The sequence below is a fragment of the Vipera ursinii genome (assembly GCF_947247035.1).
Source record: "Vipera ursinii genome assembly, chromosome: 3".
NCBI lineage: Eukaryota > Metazoa > Chordata > Lepidosauria > Squamata > Viperidae > Vipera > Vipera ursinii.
Window position 1 is genome coordinate 5,244,656 of NC_139516.1, and position 19,684 is coordinate 5,264,339.

The window sequence follows — 19,684 nt, forward strand, 5'->3', positions numbered from 1 at the left end:
AAGCCAGTGCAGCTCGCGGAGTAGAGGTGTTACATGGGAGTATCGGGAAATCCCCATCACAACTCACGCGGCCGCATTCTGCACCAGCTGAAGCCTCCGAGTGGTCCTCAAGGGCAGCCCCATGTAGAGAGTTGACCCCTCTGCCTTTCTTTTTAGGACAGGGCTACCTCTAAAACGTTTCTAGTCATTTTCTGATGTAAGCAATAACCACCCCCCCACACACACCCTCTGAATTGTGATTTAAATTGGATATCTTTAGTGGGCATGTACACCTATGTCCACAGTTGAACCCAAAACATCCCTTACTCACCAAGTGAGTTGTTAAGTGGGTTTTCTCCCATTTTACGTCCTCTTGGGGGAGTGGGGGTTCACTGGGACTTTGAACCATCGGTAAGTGACCGGTTGTAATTCGAGGAATACTTGTAGTAGCCTGCCCAAAAATGTTCTTGATTGAATATGGACATCAGATTATGATAGGTCACTAAAAACGGCTTGTTTGACCCGTGTTCCTTTTCCCCCCCCACCCATAGTGTGTGGCTCACAACGCCTTGGAGTGTGCCAGGGCAATTTACGCTTACGCCCTGCAAGTCTTCCCCAGCAAGAAGAGCGTCTGGCTACGAGCAGCCTATTTTGAAAAGAATCACGGAACAAGGTACTTTCTCACCCCTCCCCGTGTGCTGCGTCACAAAAATTCTCCTGGAAGCTGGTTGGGGTGATTATTGCAGTGGTGGTTTCACTTCACTCACCCCTCGTCCTGAAAAGAAGGACTGGGGTGACGTGATAGCCGTGTTCCAATATCTCAGGGGCTGCCCCAGAGAAGAGGGAGTCCAGCTCTTCTCCAAAGCGCCTGAAGGCAGGAGAAGAAGCAACGGATGAAAACTAATCAAGGAGAGAAGCCACCTAGGACTAAGGAGAAATTTTCTGTCAGTTAGAACAATGCCTTCAGAAATTGTGGGTGCTCCAACAATGGAGGTTTTCAAGAAGAGAATAGACAACTATTTGTCTGAAATCGTATAGGGTTTCCTGCCTGAGTAGCGGGTTGGATTAGAAGACCTCCAAGGTCCCTTCCAACTCTGTTGTTCTGTTCCGTTCCGTTCCATGTTCCTTTCTCTTTCCTTTTCTTTTTCTTTTTCTCTTTCTTTTTTCTTCCTTTCCTTTCTCTTTCTCTTTCTCTTTCTCTTTTTCTTTCTTTCTTTTTTCTCTTCTTTTTTCTTCCTTTCCTTTCCTTTCCTTTCCTTTCCTTTCCTTTCCTTTCCTTTCCTTTCCTTTCCTTTCCTTTCCTTTCCTTTCCTTTCCTTTCCTTTCCTTTCCTTTCCTTTCCTTTCCTTTCCTTTCCTTTCCTTTCCTCCTATTTTTCTTTCCTTTCCTTTCCTTTCCTTTCCTTTCCTTTCCTTTCCTTTCCTTTCCTTTCCTTTCCTTTCCTTTCCTTTCCCTTTCCCTTTCCCTTTCCCTTTCCCTTTCCCTTTCCCTTCCCTTCCCTTTCATCACTAGATTCTTAACGCAGCGAGGCCTCTAACGAATGCCTGTTGGTGCACTTTTTCAAAATTGCATATCAGTAGTCCTCGACGTACGACCACAACTGAGCCCCAAATTTCTGTTGCTAAGCAAGACCGTTGCCACGGTTGTTAAGTGCAATTCTTAAGATAGTGACGTGGTGGTTAAGTGCATCTGGCTTCCCCATGGACGTTGCTTGTCAGAGGGTCACAAAAGGGAATCACTGCAACCTTCATAAATATGAGTCAGTCGCCAAGCGCCGGAATTTTCATCACATGATAACGGAGAGGCTGCAACAATCATAAGCCAGTTTTTCCGGTGCTGTTGTAACTTGGAACAGTGACTGCTGTGTTTCCCCCAAAATAAGACCCAACTGGAAAATAAGCCCTAGCATGATTTTTCAGGATGCTCGTAATACAAGCCCCACCCCAAAAATAAGCCCCCCGTTAAGATTGTCAGAAGGACGCATTTAGTACTGTGTTTCCCCCAAAATAAGACTTAACCGGAAAATAAGCCCTTGTTGTGATTCCTTGCCAGCCAGTGGATCCGGCAGCTGAGTCTGAGGATTCAGATGAGGAGGAGGAGGGGCCTGGAGTGACGTCAGAGTCAGAGGAAGGCTCTGAGGAGCTCCGAGACTTACAGTCAGACAAGGAGCCTGGCCCCTCTACTCTCTCCCAGGCTGAGACACGGCTGTGCTGGGAGTCTTGAGTTGGACAGCAATGAAGCACAGCTGGGACAAATCCAGGATGTACAAAAGCGCAAGCAAGAGAAGCGAGTAGGACAGAGGAAGGCAATGGGGCGGCTCCAAAGTCAAAGGAGAAGGCATTAGGAAGCCACGCCTGGGCTGACTTATAAAAGAGAAGGTATGGGAGGTGCTGGTTATGTAAGGCCGCCGTTCGTGTTGAGGAATCGAGTTTCTGTGGACTGTGTTTGTTTGCCTTGGACGTTGACTCAGGTCTGTGATTAATAAAAGGGGTTTTGGTTTTTCCTTGCGGTTCCTGCCTGTTTCTTGGAAGAGGGTTTTCTCCTCCTGAGCATAACCAGGCTGGGACAGAACCACCCTAATGTGTCTTTTGGAGCAAAAATTAATATAAGACCCGGTCTTATTTTGGGGGAAAGACGTAAGCGAACTGTTGTAAGTCAAGGAGTACCTGTGTTGCATCTTTATATTTCAAATCACAAGTGAGATGCCCAGACGATGGCAGGCTAATTACTTTGGGCTGCTGTCTGCTTTTAGGGAATCCTTGGAGGCTCTTTTGCAAAGGGCAGTGGCTCACTGCCCCAAGGCTGAAGTCTTGTGGCTCATGGGGGCAAAATCCAAATGGCTGGCTGGTGATGTCCCTGCAGCCCGGAGTATCCTGGCCTTGGCTTTCCAGGTGAGTGCACGGCGTTCATCGGCTCCTTCCCCTTGGCAGTGACCACTTTGGAACAGAGGGCAAAAAAGCAGTATTTCTAAGCCTTGAACAACTTGAAGATGTGTGAACTCCTAGAATTCCCTAGCTCAGGGGTAGGCAACCTTGGCTTTTTTTTTTTTTTTTTTTTTTACTTGTGGACTTCAACTCCCAGAATTCCTGAGCCAGTATGGGAGAACTATGGCCCCTTCATGACTTGCGGACTTCAACTCCCAGAATTCCTGAGCCAGCGTGGCTCAGCTTGGAAACCTCTCCCTTCCCCCTCAGCGTGGCTGGCTCAGGAATTCTGGGAGTTGAAATCCACGAGTCATAAATGAGCCAAGGTTGCCGACCCCCTGCTCTAGCCAGCATTCTGGGAATTGGAAGTCCACTACATCTTCACCACATGCCATGTTGAGAAAGCCTGTCTTCAAGCATTGAGCCCATTTCAGAAAAGAAGCTATAGGGAGTGGGGAATTCTGGGAGTCGAAGTCCACCCAACTTCAAGTTGCCATGTGTGAGAAACACTGGCTTACAGTATTTTAGATTTTGTTTAGAAGCATCACAGGCCCTCTGCTCAAAAGGTCTCCAGGTTTATCTTCATTAAAAAATGAAGATAAAAATATGATGTTGATCAGGCATGTCTGTGGGCTGCATACAGTTCTGGTCAGCTGGTAATGTGGCCCCATAAGATAACAACAGTGACAACAGTAATAATAAGGGCTGCCTAGATATATGGAAATCCTGATCTTATTAGACCTGAATATTCTGACTTTGCAAAACACCACTCAACTCCAACTGCCTGTATACGCAGACCTCACTTTAAAAGCTCTTAGGTCCTTGATTAGGACCTGAACTGTTACGTTTTCGCCAGCCCCAGACCGTGAATCGAATTGAAGATGAAATATCGATAACAACAATAAATAAAAGAAGTTGGTTATTTATACCAGCAGACCGAACTGTCTCTCGTGATACTTAGCTAGCACAAAGTGCCACTCATAACAGAATAGAACAGGGGTCTTCAAACGTGGCCCTTGGATGACTTGTGGACTTCAACTCCCAGAATTCCTCAGCCAGGCACGTGTATCTGCCTGAGGAATTCTGGGAGTTGAAGTCCACAAGTCATCAAAGGGCCACGTTTGAAGACCCCTGGAATAGAAGAAGTGGAGGATTCAGCCCGATACATTTGCCCTGGTGCTTACACTCGATGGAACGAGACTGTTTCTGATGCTCCTTTCCTCCCTCCCTCCCTCCCTCCCTCCCTCCCTCCCTCCCTCCCTCTCTCTCCCTCTCTCTCTCTCCCTCCCTTTCTCTCTCTCTCTCTCTCTCTCTCTCTCCCCCTCTCCCCCTCTCCCCCCCCCCCCTCTCTCTCTCTCTGATTGATGTTTTCAGGCCAACCCCAACAGCGAAGAGATTTGGCTGGCTGCCGTGAAGTTGGAATCCGAAAACAACGAATACGAACGAGCGAGGCGCTTGTTGGCCAAGGCCCGTAGCAGCGCCCCCACGGCGAGGGTAAGTCCACTCTGTTTGGAGAATGTAAGTCTGTTGAAAGAACTTCCAGTCGCTTTCCGTTAACGCATAAAGCTGGGTTTTCTGCTTGGTTCAGTGTATCCCAGCCTTGGCCATTTCTAGCAGTATGGACTTCAACTCCCAGAATTCCTATCAGTGGCCATGCTGTCAGGTCTAAGGCAGGACTAGAACTCAAAGTCTCCTGGGGATTGGCCCAAAATCTCCCAGCCAGCCTTCATACCTAAGGCAAGACTCACAGTTTCTAGTCTGATGCCTTAACTACTATATCAAATTAACTTGCAGGCTATAATTGTTACAATTAATTTATTATTTAACAAGTTGGTAGACCAATTTTTCTCGTTTTATTTTTCATAGAATAGAATAGGAATAGAGTAGAGCAGAATAGAGTAGAATAGAATAGAATACAAAAGAAAAGAAAATATGCGATAGGATAGAATAGGATGTAATAGAATAGAATAGAGAGAGTAGAGTAGAGTAGAATAAAATAGAGAAGAAAATATGGGATAGGATGGGATGGAATAGAATAGAATAGAAAAGAAAATATGGGATAGGATGGGATGGAATAGAATAGAATATTATGTAGAATAGAATAGAATAATAACTTTATTGTCACTTTGAATGTACACTAATCGGCATACATTAAAATGAAATTTAATTGCATTCAGCTCTCAAAGGGTCACTGCCTCCGATATACACCACATAAATATGTCAAAAATAAATAAATACAGAACATTGCCAAATAGGTGAAATCCGCATCTTATCGTTTACGATATTCCCATTTTTTTTCTTTCTAAGCCCCCGGGGCCGGGGTGGAGTGGGGCCCAGAGCTTAGGAACAACTTGAAACGAGCCGCTATGCTATTACACTCAGGGGAGTTGAATAGACGCTGTGCAGCACTTCCGTGCATCTGGCAATTGTGGGCGTCCTCAAAACCTCTAGGGAAGCCTGTGTGTCTGCGTGTGTGTGTGTGTGCGTGTGTGTGTGCGTGTGTGTCCGCACGTGTCGAAGAAATCTTGGAAAGTGGGGATTCCTCTGGATTAGGGTCAAAGGCGAAGGGTCCTTGCTTCTTCCCAGGTCTTCATGAAGTCTGTCAAACTGGAGTGGGTGCTTGGGAACATTGCCGCGGCCCAGGAGCTCTGCGAGGAAGCCCTGAAGCATTACGAAGACTTCCCCAAGCTCTGGATGATGAAAGGGCAGATAGAGGAGCAGGAGGAGCTGATGGAGAACGCCCGAGACGCCTATAATCAAGGGGTAAGCCTCTCTCGCTCTCCCAGAGGGTCGCGGACTATCTCCGAACGCACCTATCCCTCTGCACGGGATGTCCTGAAGCGAATGTAGCGGTTCCTGAAGCGAATATAGCGGTTCCTAAAGCGAACACGGTGGTCGTTGAAAGAACACCGGGGTCATTCAGTGAACCAGTGCCCACAATGGGTGGCTTTCGTTTTGGTTTTTTCGGCAGAAAATGAAAATAACGGACCGCTTCTACCCTGAAAGTAAGGCCTACCCAGAAAATAAGCCCTAGCTTGATTTTTTGGGGTATGGGTGGGCCTAATATAAGCCCCACCCCCAAAACAAGCCCTAGTTTTGCGGTGAGGCACACGCTTACAAATCAGCTGGTGTGGGGTGTGTGGAGCTGACCCTCGCACCCCACACCCACTTTTTCCTTGCAGCCAGGCCTCTCCTCGCCGGCCCGCTTCTTCTTCTGCGTCGTCGTCTTCTGCAGCCAGGCCTGCATTTCTGAGTCAGGCCTGCATTTCTGGAAAGGCCACTGCAGCCGAGAACCGAGCTACGGATTGAATCCATAGCTCGGTACTCGGCTGCAGAGGCCTTCCGGAAAGGCCTGACTGTGAAATGCAGGCCGGAGCTCCATTCTCAGCTGCAGAAATGAAGCTGCTCCTTCGGTCAGTAGAAGTAGGCCAGCTGGGCAGGGCTGTCGCTGCAGAAGGTGAGTTAAAACACACACACACACACACCGAAAATAAGACCAGGTGCCTCTTTTGGAGGCAAAAAAAATAAGACCCTGTCTTATTTTCGGGGAAACAACGGGTATGTCGAGGAATCACTGCAGTTATGAAGTTAGTAACACGGTTGTTAAGTGAATCTGGCTTCCCCCACTGACTTTGCTTGTCAGAAGGTCGCAAAAGGGGATCACGTGACCCCAGGACGTTGCAACTGTCATAAGTACATGCCAGTTGCCAAGTGTCTGAATTTTGATCACATGACCATGGGGATGCTGCAACGGCTGTGTGAAAAATGGTCGTAAGTCCCTTTATTCGCCCCCCCCCCCCTGTAACGGCCCCTGAGCGAATGGTGATAAGTCGAGGACTTTAACCCGTACGACGTTTTCTCTCGGTCCAGCTGAAAAAATGCCCGGGTTCAATCCCCCTTTGGTTGCTGCTGTCCAGACTGGAGGAGAAGGTTGGCCAGCTCACTCGGGCCAGAGCCATCTTGGAGAAATCACGCCTGAAGAATCCCAAGAACCAAGATTTGTGGTAAGGAGGAAAGCCTCTAGATCAGAAGCCGCTAAATACAATAACGGAAGGCTTTGAAGTTCAACTTCGCTGTTGATTAAGTTTAAGTTTATTATATTTGTATACCGCCCTTCTCCCGAAGGACTCAGGGCGGTGAACAGGGCATATATAAAAATACAAATTACAAAAATTAAAAAGAGAATTAAACACGAGCCCAAACTAAAAACAGTAGAAAAATGTAAAAAAATCCCCAATAAAAACCCCAACACATCCCCCATCAGGCCAGGCCGGCCTGTTCAAACAGGTAAGTCTTCAAGTCGCGTCGGAAGGAGCGAAGGTCAGGTGCCATCCGGAGCTCAACCGGCAGCTGATTCCATAAAGCCGGGGCGCCCACAGAGAAGGCCCTCCCCCTGGGGGCCACCAGCCGACATTCTCTGACCAGTGGCACCCTGAGGAGGCCCTCTCTGTGGGAGCGCACTGGACGGAGGGAAGTTGACGCCGGCAGCAGGTGGTCCCCGAGGTACTCCGGACCCATGCCATGTAGGGCTTTAAAAACCATTACTAAAACCTTGAACCTCACCCGGAAGACAACTGGCAGCCAATGCAGCTCGCGGAGCAAAGGTGTAACATGGGAGTACCGGGAGACTCCCAAGACAACTCTCGCGGCTGCATTCTGTACCAGCTGGAGCCTCCGAGTGGTCTTCAAGGGAAGCCCCATGTAGAGAGGATTAACCTGTTCGGGAGTCCCTGCAGATTTTACCCCACTAGTCATTGCTGACTGTAGGGGGCGCTGCTCACCTCCGTCTCGGGGCCGTTGAGCCAGTGCTGTCCAAAGGCATTTCCGCCGTCATGTGGCCAGCATGACGCCACGGGGTGCTGTAACCTTCCCGCCGAAGAGGTACCTATTTATCTTACTTGCATTTGCATGCTTTCGAACGGCTAGGCGGTCAGGAGCTGGAGCAAGGAGCAGAAACTCAACCTATTGCGTGGTGCTCGAGTCTCAAACTTCCGGCCCAGAAACCCAGTATCTTAACAGAACAGAACAGAATAGGATCTGGAAGGGACCTGGGAGGTCTTCTAGTCCAGCCCCCTGCTCAAGCAGGAGAACGTATTCCATCTCAGACAGGTGAATGTCCGGTCTCTTCTTAAAAACCTCCAGCGATGGAGCGCCCACGATTTCCGGTGGCAAGCTGTTCCACTGGTTAATTGTCCTCACTGTCAGCAAGTTTCTCCTTAATTCCAGGTTGCTTCTCTCTTTGATCAGTTTCCAACCATTGTTTCTCGTCCTGCCCTCTGGTGCTTTGGAGAATAACGTGACCCCCCCTTCTTTGTGGCAGCCCCTCAGATACTGGAGCACTGCTATCGTGTCTCCCCTGTTTCTTCTTTTCTTTAGACTGGCCAAACCCAGCCGCTGAGCCACTGGGCTGCCCTGTTGATTACCTCTTAACTACTTTGTTTTTAACATATAGTAGATAGAGGATAGGCCAAGTTGGTTGTAAATAGATACAGAAGTTTATAAATTATGGGCCTGCTTCTTCGCAAGGGGGAAAAACTAACATTGCTGCAATACGTTACTCAGCCAGGGGAGATAATACACGTATATGTGCTTTGGTCTTTCCTTTTTAATGCACATTTCCTTAAAAAAAATTCTCTATTTTTGTTTCTTTTTGTAAAATTTCTTTCTTTCTTTCTTTCTTTCTTTCTTTCTTTCTTTCTTTCTTTCTTTCTTTCTTTCTTTCTTCCATTCTTCTCCCTCATTATATTTCTTTCTTTCTTTCTTTCTTTCTTTCTTTCTTTCTTTCTTTCTTTCTTTCTTTCTTTCTTTCTTTCTTTCTTTCTTTCTTGTTTCAGTTTTCTGAATAAAATGAAATGAAATGTTTTTAATACAAGTAAGAATGAGAGCTTTCCTAGCCAAAACCTGGTTCTCTCTCTGTTTCTGTAGGCTGGAATCGGTACGGTTGGAGTACCGAGCCGGGCTGAAGAACATCGCAAACACTTTGATGGCAAAAGCACTGCAGGAGTGTCCCAATTCAGGTACGAGGGGCATCATTCTGGACTGGGTCTAGGAGAGGGGTCTCTAACTGCAGCCGTGTGCTGCAGCTGCCAAAAAAAGCCAACACAGTGCTAGGCTGCATCAACAGAGGCATAGAATCAAGATCACGTGAAGTATTAATACCACTTTACAAGGCCTTGGTAAGGCCACACTTGGAATCCTGCGTCCACTTTTGGTCACCACGATGTAAAAAAAGATGTCGAGACTCTAGAAAGAGGGCAGAGAAGAGCAACAAAGATGATTGGGGGACTGGAGGCTAAAACATATAGGGAACGGTTGCTGGAATTGGGTATGTCTAGTTCAGGGGTAGGCAACCTTGGCTCTTTTATGACTCATGGACTTCAACTCCCAGAATTCCTGAGCCAGGCATGCTGAGGAGAAAGGGAGAGGTTTCCTAGCTGAGCTGTGCTGGCTCAGGAATTCTGGGAGTTGAAGTCTGTGCGTCATAAAAGAGCCAAGGTTGCCTACCTCTGGTCTAGTTTAACGAAGAGAAGGGCGAGGGGGGACATGATAGCAGCCTTCCAATCTCTCAGGGGCTGCCCCAAAGAAGAGGGAGTCAAGCTATTCTCCAAAGCGCCTGAAGGCAAGACAAGAAGCAACGGATGGAAACTAATCCAGGAGAGAAGCAACCTAGAACTAAGGAGAAATTTCCTGACAGTGAGAACGATTAATCAGTGGAACGACTTGCCTCCAGAAGTTGTGGGTGCTCCATCACTTGGAGGTTTTTAAGAAGAGACTGGACAGCCATTTGTCTGAAATGGTGTAGGATTTCCTGCCTGAGCCGGGGGTTGGACTAGAAGACCTCCAAGGTCCCTTCTAACTGTTATTCTATTCTAACTCCCAGACCACTACCGGGCCACGGCCTGTTTGAAAGTGGTGGTGACTTCTGGTGGCAAGCCATTCCACTGATTAATTGTTCTCCCTGTCAGGAAATTTCTCCTTAGTTCCAGGTTGCTTCTCTCCTTGGTGAGTTTCCATCCGTTGCTTCTCATCTTTGGCAACTTTGCTTTGGAAAATAGTTTGACACCCCCCCCCCTTGTCTTTGTAGGAGCCCCTCTTAAGTAGCTTTGGAGAAGTCTTTCATAACTTTAGTTGCTAAGCAACTGGTCATAAGTCAAGGACAATCTGCCTGAATTTGAGATAGTCCTGTATAATCATTTTTTTCTTCTGCCTTTTAGGAATTCTGTGGTCGGAAGCCATCTTTTTAGAGGCCAGACCTCAACGGAAGACCAAGAGCGTGGATGCTCTGAAGAAGTGTGAACATGATCCCCACGTCCTCCTGGCAGTGGCCAAGTAAGTGATAATGCCTCTTTATTTTAAGGAGGTTGAATACACACACACCCCTCAAGCAGTTGTTAACTGGATACACATTTCAGAATCCTCAAAAGGAATATTTGCCGAGAGACTGAAAGCCTAGGCCAGTATTACTCCACCGTGGCAGTTTAAAAATGTGTGGACTTCAACTCCCAGAATTCCCCAGCTATCCCCGCGCAGTGCAGACGGCCGGACCGCTTTAGCGTTTCTCAACCTTGGCAACTTTTGAAGATGTTGTGTGGACTCCCCACATTGCTGGCTGGGGAATTCTGGGAATTGAAGTCCACACATCTTCACCTTGTCAAGGGTGAGAAACGTCGTAATAAGGCGAAAGTAAGCAAAGGGTAATGTCACACCTCTTGTAGTTTTTGCTATTCCTCAGCACCACTTCGTGTTCTCCTCCCTAATGTGGGTCAAAAGGAATGGAGTTTGCGGGGCGGGAGAGAGAGAGCTAGAAAGTCTGTTGACTGTTTTGAAGACAAAAGAGAAAACAAACATGCGGAGCCCTTGGTCTACTCTACCCATCATTATTATTATTATTATTATTATTATTATTATTATTATTATTATTATTATTATATAATAATAATAATAATAATAATAATAATAATAATAATAATAATAAGAAGAAGAAGAAGAAGAAGAAGAAGAAGGAGGAGGAAGGGACCTTGGAGGTCATCTAGTCCAACCCCCTGCTAAGGCAGGAAACCCTATACCATTTCAGACAAATGGCTGTCCAGCCTCTTCTTAAAAACCTCCAGTGTTGGAGCATTCACAGCTTCCGGAGGCAGGTTGTTCCGCTGGTTAATTGTTCCCACTGTCAGGAAGTTTCTCCTTAGTTCCAGGTTGCTTCTCTCCTTGGTTAGTTTCCACCCGTTGCTTCTTGTCCTGCTTTCAGGTGCTTTGGAGAATAGCTTGGCTCCCTCTTCTTTGGGGCAGCCCCTGAGATACTGGAAGACAGCTATCATGTCCCCCCTCGTCCTTCTCTTCGTTAAACTAGACATCCCCAATTCCAGCAACCGTTCATTATATTGTTTCTTCCTTTTCTGTTGATGAAACTGAAATGAAATAAAAATGCAGACCAGACGGCCCTTTGAAAGGAAAATGCTTTAGGGAAGGAATGGAATGGGAAGGAAGGAAGGAAGGAAGGAAGGAAGGAAGGAAGGAAGGAAGGAAGGAAGGAAGGAATATCCAATATTTCAGGGGCTGCCCCAAAGAAGAGGGAGTCAAGCTATTCTCCAAAGCGCCCGAAGGCAGGACAAGAAGCAACGGATGGAAACTAGTCAAGGAGAGAAGCAACCTAGAACTAAGGAGAAACATCCGGACAGTCAGAACAATTAACCAGTGGAACAACCTGCCTCCAGAAGCTGTGAATGCTCCAACCCTGGAAGTTTTTAAGAAGAGACTGGACAGCCATCTGTCTGAAATGGTATAGGGTTTCTTGCCTGAGCAGGGGGTTGGGCTAGATGACCTCCAGGGCCCCTTCCAACTTTATTATTATTGGAAGGAAGGAAGGAAAAGGTGGAATGGATTATATTGGGAGAGGCAATCCGGGCCCTCTCTTGCGTCTAACCCCTTTTATTAAAAAGGCCGCTCAGGAAACCTTCATTGGGAGGGAAGGTTTGTCTCCCCTTTAGGGCGTTGGACTAGAGGACCTCCAAGGTCCCTTTCAACCCTGTTATTCTACCTATGTTGTTTGCCAAGAAAAATAAATAAATAAACAAAAGCCACCGTCCTGTGTTCAGAGACAACCTGGTTATAATTTCTGTTGGCTGGAAAGCAGAACTTCTTTGCAATTAAGCCGGAGTGGATCCCTTCAGTCCTTTATCCTTTGACTGTGAAACATTCGGGAAGATTTAGTGGATCCCTCGGGGTACTGCCAGGGACCCCCTCTTTGTGACCATCCCCGTCATCAGAGCAGCCCTCGCCGTCCTTTTCCATTACTTTAATGAGCAGAGGAGCACTGGATGTGCTCGCTGAATCCTCTCCCGGCCCAGATGGAGTAGAGGAAAATTCCAGGGGAAAGGCATTAATAAAGGAGAATATCCGTAGCTTCGGCTTGACCTGAGGGGTCCCGGGTGGTCTCTGAGCTGGCTTGTTTTCTTGCAGACATTTCTAAGGAGATCCTCAGTCCCCCTGCTCACGGTTGTCCCAAAGGGTGTTTGTTTTTTTCCCCCAGGAGGCAACAGGACTTCCTTGTTTTTCCTTGAAGAGGTTTCGCTTCTCGTCCCAGAAGCTTCTTCAGCTCTGGCTGAATGGCGGAGGACGGGAGGATTTATATGCCTTGCAGTCCTCTGGTCGTTAGTAGTCTTTCTGAGAGTCGTTGAGGCCGCTTGGAGGCTTATCTGCGTCCTCAGGGTCAGCTGAGTGGCGCAAATGGGTGTAGAGCCTTCGTGGAACCTGTTGGAAGGGCTATGTTGTAGACTGGAAATAGATGGATTTTGTCTCCCTCCCCTTCTTGTTAAAAGAGGGCTGGTCAGTTTTGACATAATGGCCTCTTTCACCCCTCTTTTCAAACCAGCGGTCCCCTCCGTCCAAAAGGTGGGCCTTGCTGTCTTCGAAAGAGCGGCCTTTTGTCCTTTCAATCAGGGCTTTTCAACTTTTTCACCCACTGGACCACTTTTAGGATATGGCGACATCCGAGAACCACCAGTCGCCTAGCAAGGTGTCAAAAACTTGAGGACCAAAAAAAAAAAAAGGAAAAAAGTGATGAAGTACAGGTAGTCCTCGACTTACAACAGTTCGCTTAGTGACTGTTCGAAGTTACAAGGGCATTGAAAAAAGTGCCCCCCCCCAAGCCACAGCCGAGCAAGACACCTGCCTGCCCGCCCGGCGGCGCTCTTCCTCCTGTCCGAGGTTTTCATTGTTGTGAGCATTTCTGTTGAGGATTGGCAGCGGGGGTGGGGTGGGGGTGTTTGGTTTTTATTCCCCCCCATCAATCTGCTGGGTGGTTGCAGCAGGTTTTGGTCACTTCACATGACCCTGGGACACTGTGACCGTCATAAATATGAACCAGTTGCCAAGCATCTGAATGTAAATCACAAGACCCTGGAGAGGCTGCAACATTCCAGGTGATCGGCACTTCTTCTGGGCTCAGAAGCACCCGGATCAGCGCCGAGTTCCAGCTGGACCCTGGTGCTGTTCCTGGCGCTTCCGCTCGGCCCTGACAGCCTTGCATCTCCAGCCGTCTCTTGCTCAGGCTTGTGCGGTGCTGCCACCGGTTCAGCTCATTCCTCTCCCCCTGCTACCCACTTTTCTAGGATGGTCGCGTACCACCTGCCAGGTGCCAGTGTACCACAGGTGGTACCCGTACCACTGGTTGAAAAGCCCTGCTTTAAATGCAGATGGGACTGCTGACTCTTGTCCAGATGGGTTTGTTCTCCGATGTTGTGCCATGTGTGTTTGTGAAGTGGTTGCTTGGTTTTCCCCAGTGTACAGATCCGTGCCTGGCTCACTGCATCCTACTGCATGTCGCAGACCTTTTGTTACCCAAACTAGGTAATTTGGAGCCAGTCACCAGCAGACTGAGGAGTCCTAGTCCCGCCTTAGCATGAAAGCCGGATGGGTAATTTTGGGCCAATCACCAGGAGAGGATGAGTTCGAGTCCCACCTTAGGCGTGGGGGGAAAAAATAAAAATAAAAATCAGCCAGGCGACTCTGGTCAGCCCAATTAACCGCACAGGGCTGTTACTTGTGGAGAAAAAGGAGGAGGAGGAGGATGGGAGTGTTAAATAGGGTTGCTGCCTTGAGTTACTCCTAAAGTCACAAAGGTGAGATAGAAACAAATAGATTAAAATCAGCTTCTTGCACCCACAAAGGGGCTTTGCCTGGTTTTAACCGCAAGCCTCGTAAACAGCTTTCAGCAAACTCTCGGTTCTAAGACCTGCGCATTTTTGCAAATAGCATTTCCCCCCCCCACACACACACAAACCCTTTAAGCAATTGAAGGAATCAGCCTTCCCTCCCCACCCCAATAGTGTTTAAAGGTAAAGGTAAAGGTTCCCCCGCACATGCATGCTAGTCGTTTCCGACTCTAGGGGCCGGTGCTCATCTCCGTTTCAAAGCCGAAGAGCCAGCGCTTGTCCGAGGACGTCTCCGTGGTCATGTGGCCGGCATGACTAGACGCCAAAGGCGCACGGAACGCTGTTACCTTCCCACCGGAGTGGTCCCTATTTTTCGACTTGCATTTTTACGTGCTTTCGAACTGCTAGGTTGGCAGAAGCTGGGACGAGTAACAGGCGCTCACTCTGCTACGTGGCACTCGGGATTCGACCCGCCAAACTGCCGACCTTCTGATCGACAAGCTCAGCGTCCTAACCCACTGAGCCACCGCGTCCCTTTTCAATAGTGTTTACTAGACCATAAACATGCATGGTGGAACAGCTTGATCTGCCAGACGGCCTTTTTTTATTAAATGTCAAGAACTGGAAGTCCCTGGGTCTCGATTGAGCCTCTGTGCTGCTGTGCAGAACGGGTCGCTGTAAAAGAGCCCCGAGGCAGCTATTCTGATTGAGGGAATTGTTTGTTTTTTTTAAAAAAGGAATATTTCAAAAAGGATAAACCACCAGCAGGGAAAGCTGGACATTTTAAAATTAAGGCCACGTTCCTGGTTGTTTTTCTCGATGGTGCTTAAGAGTCTCTGGCTCTGCTTTGGTTAGATTTCCACCTTTGGAGGCCACGCCGGGTCAGAGAATGAATTTTACTTATATACTTATATAAGATTTGTGCATAGAATGGTCCTCGACTTAACGAACACAGCTGGAACCGGAATTTCTGTGGCCAAAGCAAGGGCTGGTTCTTAATTGTGCCCAATTTTTTACAACATTTTTTATTTCTATTTATTTATTTTTTGGCTCACGGTTGTTAAGTGAATCGTTAAGCGGGTCACATGGTCGTTAAGCAGATCTGGCTTCCCTCGTTGACTTTGCTTGATGGAAACCAGATCGCAAATGGCAATCCCAGGACCCCGGGATGCTGGAACTGTCCTAAACGCATGCTGGTTGCCAAGCACCCAAGCGTTGATTGCATGACAGGGGAGGATGCTGTGATGGTCCTAAGTGTGAGGACCTGACACAAGTTCACTTTTGTTGTTGTAACTTTGAATGGTTGCTAAATGAGGACTGCCTGTATGGCTACTACTTGTTCCCTTATACAGAAAGATTCCATTATCCATCTTCGTAGAATCCTAGGGCTGGGAGGGCCCCTGGAGGTCATTATTCCAACCCCTTGCTCAAGGCGGGAGACCTTATAGCATCCCAGACAAATGGTCATCCTCCTCAAGACTGCTCTGTCCCAGCCTACGTGAGTCCTGGTTATGCTCAGAAGGAGAAACCTCTCTTCCAAGAAACAGGCAGGAACCACAAGGAAAAACCAACCCCTTTTTATTATTCACAGATCTGAGTCAACGTCCAAGGCAAACAAACACAGTCCACAAAAACTCGATTCCTCAACACGAACGGCAGCCTTACGCAACCAGCACCTCCTACACCTTCCCTTTTATAATTCAGCCCAGGCCTGGCTTCCTAATGCCTTCTCCTTTGCCTTTGGAGCCGCCCCATTGCCTTCCTCTGTCCTACTCGCTTCTCTCGCCTGCGCTTTCGTGCATCCTGGATTTGTCCCAGATGTTCTTCATCACTGTCCAACTCAGGCTCCCAGCACAGCCGTGTCTCAGCCTGAGCCCGAGTAGAGGGGCCAGGCTCCTCGTCCGAGTGTCCTCAGACTCAGCTGCCGGATTCACTGGCTGGCGAGGAATCACAACAAAGAGACTGTTTTGACCAGAAAGATGTTCCTGGTCTCCTTAACTTGTCTTCTCCTTCCTCCTCCTCCTCTGCAGGTTGTTCTGGAGCGAACGCAAAATAACCAAGGCTCGTGAGTGGTTCCATCGGACCGTGAAAATCGATTCGGACCTGGGGGACGCTTGGGCTTTCTTTTATAAATTTGAGCTTCAGCACGGCACTGAGGTAAGGAAAACGTTGCAGAATTCAAGCAGGGACTTTATGGAGAAACGTTCCTAATTGGGGAGAGTTGGCTAGGTGACTTTGGGTCAATTATTTTATTTATTTTATTGCATTTATATACCGCCCTTTCCCTGAGGACAATCAGCAGGAGGCGGTGAGTTCTAGTCCTAACTTTGGTATGGAAGTTACTGGGTACTTTGGGTCATTAGCCAGGACACTGCTAGTCCCACTTTAGGCATGGAAGCTGGCTAGGTTTACTTTGGATCAGTCACCAGGACACAATGAGTTCTAGTCCTGCCTTAGGCGTGGAATCTGGCTAGATGACTTTGGATCAATCACTGGGAGAGAGTGAGTTCTAGTGCTGCCTTAGGCATGAAATCTGGCTAGGTGACTTTCGATCAGTCACCAGGAGAGAGTGAGTTCTAGTCCTGCCTTAGGCATGGAATCTGGCTAGATGTCTTTGGATCAATCACTGGGAGAGAGTGAGTTCTAGTGCTGCCTTAGGCATGGAATCTGGCTAGGTGACTTTCGATCAGTCACCAGGAGAGAGTTCTAGTCCTGCCTTAGGCATGGAATCTGGCTAGATGACTTTGGATCAATCACCGGGAGAGAGTGAGTTCTAGTGCTGCCTTAGGCATGGAATCTGGCTAGGTGACTTTCGATCAATCACTGGGAAACAGTGAGTTCTAGTGCTGCCTTAGGCATGGAATCTGGCTAGGTGACTCGATCAGTCACCAGGAGAGAGTGAGTTCTAGTGCTGCCTTAGGTATGGAATCTGGCTAGGTGACTTTGGATCAATCATCAGGAGACAGTGAGTTCTAGTCCTGCCTTAGGCATGGAATCTGGCTAGGTGACTTTCGATCAGTCACCAGGAGAGAGTGAGTTCTAGTGCTGCCTTAGGCATGGAATCTGGCTAGGTGACTTTGGATCAATCACTGGGAGAGAGTGAGTTCTAGTGCTGCCTTAGGCATGGAATCTGGCTAGGTGACTTTCGATCAATCACTGGGAGACAGTGAGTTCTAGTCCTGCCTTAGGCATGGAATCTGGCTAGGTGACTTTGGATCAATCACTGGGAGAGTGAGTTCTAGTGCTGCCTTAGGCATGGAATCTGGCTAGGTGACTTTCGATCAGTCACCAGGAGAGAGTGAGTTCTAGTGCTGCCTTAGGTATGGAATCTGGCTAGGTGACTTTGGATCAATCATCAGGAGACAGTGAGTTCTAGTCCTGCCTTAGGCATGGAATCTGGCTAGGTGACTTTCGATCAGTCACCAGGAGAGAGTGAGTTCTAGTGCTGCCTTAGGCATGGAATCTGGCTAGGTGACTTTGGATCAATCACTGGGAGAGAGTGAGTTCTAGTGCTGCCTTAGGTGTGGAAGTTACTGGGTACTTTGGGTCATTTGCCAGGACACTGGGAGTTCTAGTCCCACTTTAGGCTTGAAAGCTGGTTGGGTGACTTTGGGCCAATCACCAGGAGGCTGGGTTCTAGTCCTGCCTTAGTCATGGAAGCCAATTGGGTGACTTTGGGCCAATCACCAGGAGACAGTGAGTTCTAGTCCCGCCTTAGGCTTGAAAGCCAGCTGGGTGACTTTGCCAGTCACTTTCTCATAGCCCAACCTACCTCACAGGGTTGTTGTTCTGGGGAAACTAGGAGGAGGAGGAAGGAGTATTATGCCTATTTACCCCCTTGATATTACCTTATATTCCCTGATGTTACCTTCGATTGCCTATAAAGCAATACAGGCAGGAGAAAAATACAGTAATTTTAAAACAAACAAACAAACCTGGGTGGCTAAAACAAGCTTTTTTGCCCCTTCTTCCCCTCCCCATCCCCCCCCCAATTGCAGGAACAGCAGGAAGAGGTGAGGAAGCGTTGCGAAAACTCCGAGCCGCGGCACGGCGAGCTGTGGTGCGAGGTCTCCAAGGACATCAGCAATTGGCAGCGGAAGATCGGCGAGATCCTGATACTGGTGGCAGCCAAGATCAAGAACACGTTCTAGAACAGGAGAGCCCTGGGTTCAAAAGGGGACCTTGAGTTGGACTCTCCTTGGCTTCTTCCTCGTGCTCAGAGCCTTGGGAGAGAGCGAGAGAGCGCGCGCTGTGTAGCGTCTTTGTTCTACCGGCCAGGCCAGCTGTCCGTCACAAGGACAGTGAACTGGGCAGATGTTTTGTTCTAGCCGCTTCTCCATTCTGAAGTGCAAACACCAGGAACTTAACAGTCCCAGCTGACCGGCAGATGTTTCCTTTGCTGTCCAAAGTCTCCCCAGTTTTCTTGGGAAGCTTCTGGCTGGTGGGCCCTCCTCCTACGGACCCATCCCTTTCTAATATTTCTGCTTGCCTGCCTAAATTTTATCTATCCTCCTCCTCCTCCTCCTCCTCCTCCTCCTCCTCCTCCTCCAGCACCTGGCCATTTAAAGAGCGCCCGCCTATTTTTCTACCGGTAAAAACCCGCAAGCGATTTAAAAAACCCCACGTTTCCTGCCGCATTCAATCGGCGTCCTTGGCTAGGAATTATTTTTTTTTTATCTCTGGCCAGGGGACCAAAGAACCAAGTCTGGAAAACCCACCGGACCGGTTAGAAAGCTCCGCGTCGTTTTAAAAATCCGTTGGAAAACCCGAGCAGAGAACAGACAAGGTTGCCGCAGGGAAAACTGGCTAAGGCAGAAAAATCTTGTCCAAAATGCTTTTGGGAAGAAGATAAACAAAAATTAAAATAAGGTACTGTTCTCACAGGTTTCCCCCCCCCCTTCCCTTTTCTCACTTTGCATGGGTGTTTTTTTGTTTCCTCTTTAGAATTTTAAAGAACTGTGCTTTCAGCTCAGTAGAAGAGTTATACCAAAATACAGGAAGGAATCAGTTGAGTGTTTAAAATGTGTTTAAACCACAGGTTATTTCATAAAATGCTATATGAAAGGAGAAGCTTATTGGTGGAAGGAAAGGTGTATACCCACAGGTTCCCCACCATAATAGTGTTGAAAACATTGCCTAAATGAACTCTTATTTAAATTGTCATCCCTCTCATAGCAATAGTTTGTCATCTAGTTTGTTTGAAACATTTCCTTTTTTATATATATTATATATATATAAAGAAAACACATTCCTGGTTTAACTCTAACCTCCTGGAGTCCCAGATCAAATTCCCAGCCTATTCAGGAAGATTGTTTTTGTGTATTAAAATATATACGAACGTTTTTGCACGGTGTCCTTGGTTGTTTTTCTTTGGAAAAACGTGCGTTCACTCGCAGCAGCTGTACTTAGCCGGTGGCACGCCGCTATCAAATACAAGTTTGATTAAGGTTTAAACCCGCCTGGCACCGAATCAACTTGATTCGGATCGTTTTCCGTTTTAATTCTTTCCCCGAAAGGCCAGTGTGGATGATTTTGATAGGTCCCCAAATGAATAGGATGTGGAAAACGGGTGAAAACGATTTGGGGGGGGGGGGTAAACGGAACACGCATAAAAACCTGCACATATTA

General features: G+C 47.8%; 1 protein-coding gene across 1 annotated transcript in view; it reads left to right on the forward strand.

Annotated features, from left to right (window-relative positions):
• The window catches only part of PRPF6 (pre-mRNA processing factor 6), a 48,285-nt gene extending 28,887 nt beyond the window's left edge, over window positions 1–19,398 (forward strand). Inside the window, exons 13-21 of the mRNA XM_083360835.1 lie at window positions 531–652; window positions 2,732–2,870; window positions 4,278–4,397; window positions 5,490–5,666; window positions 6,774–6,907; window positions 8,829–8,920; window positions 10,118–10,232; window positions 16,087–16,213; window positions 18,055–19,398. Coding sequence (XP_083216961.1) covers window positions 531–652; window positions 2,732–2,870; window positions 4,278–4,397; window positions 5,490–5,666; window positions 6,774–6,907; window positions 8,829–8,920; window positions 10,118–10,232; window positions 16,087–16,213; window positions 18,055–18,207 — 1,179 coding nt within the window. The 3' untranslated portion in view covers window positions 18,208–19,398. The remainder of the gene's footprint in view (window positions 1–530; window positions 653–2,731; window positions 2,871–4,277; window positions 4,398–5,489; window positions 5,667–6,773; window positions 6,908–8,828; window positions 8,921–10,117; window positions 10,233–16,086; window positions 16,214–18,054) is intronic.
• Window positions 19,399–19,684: the final 286 nt, after the last annotated feature.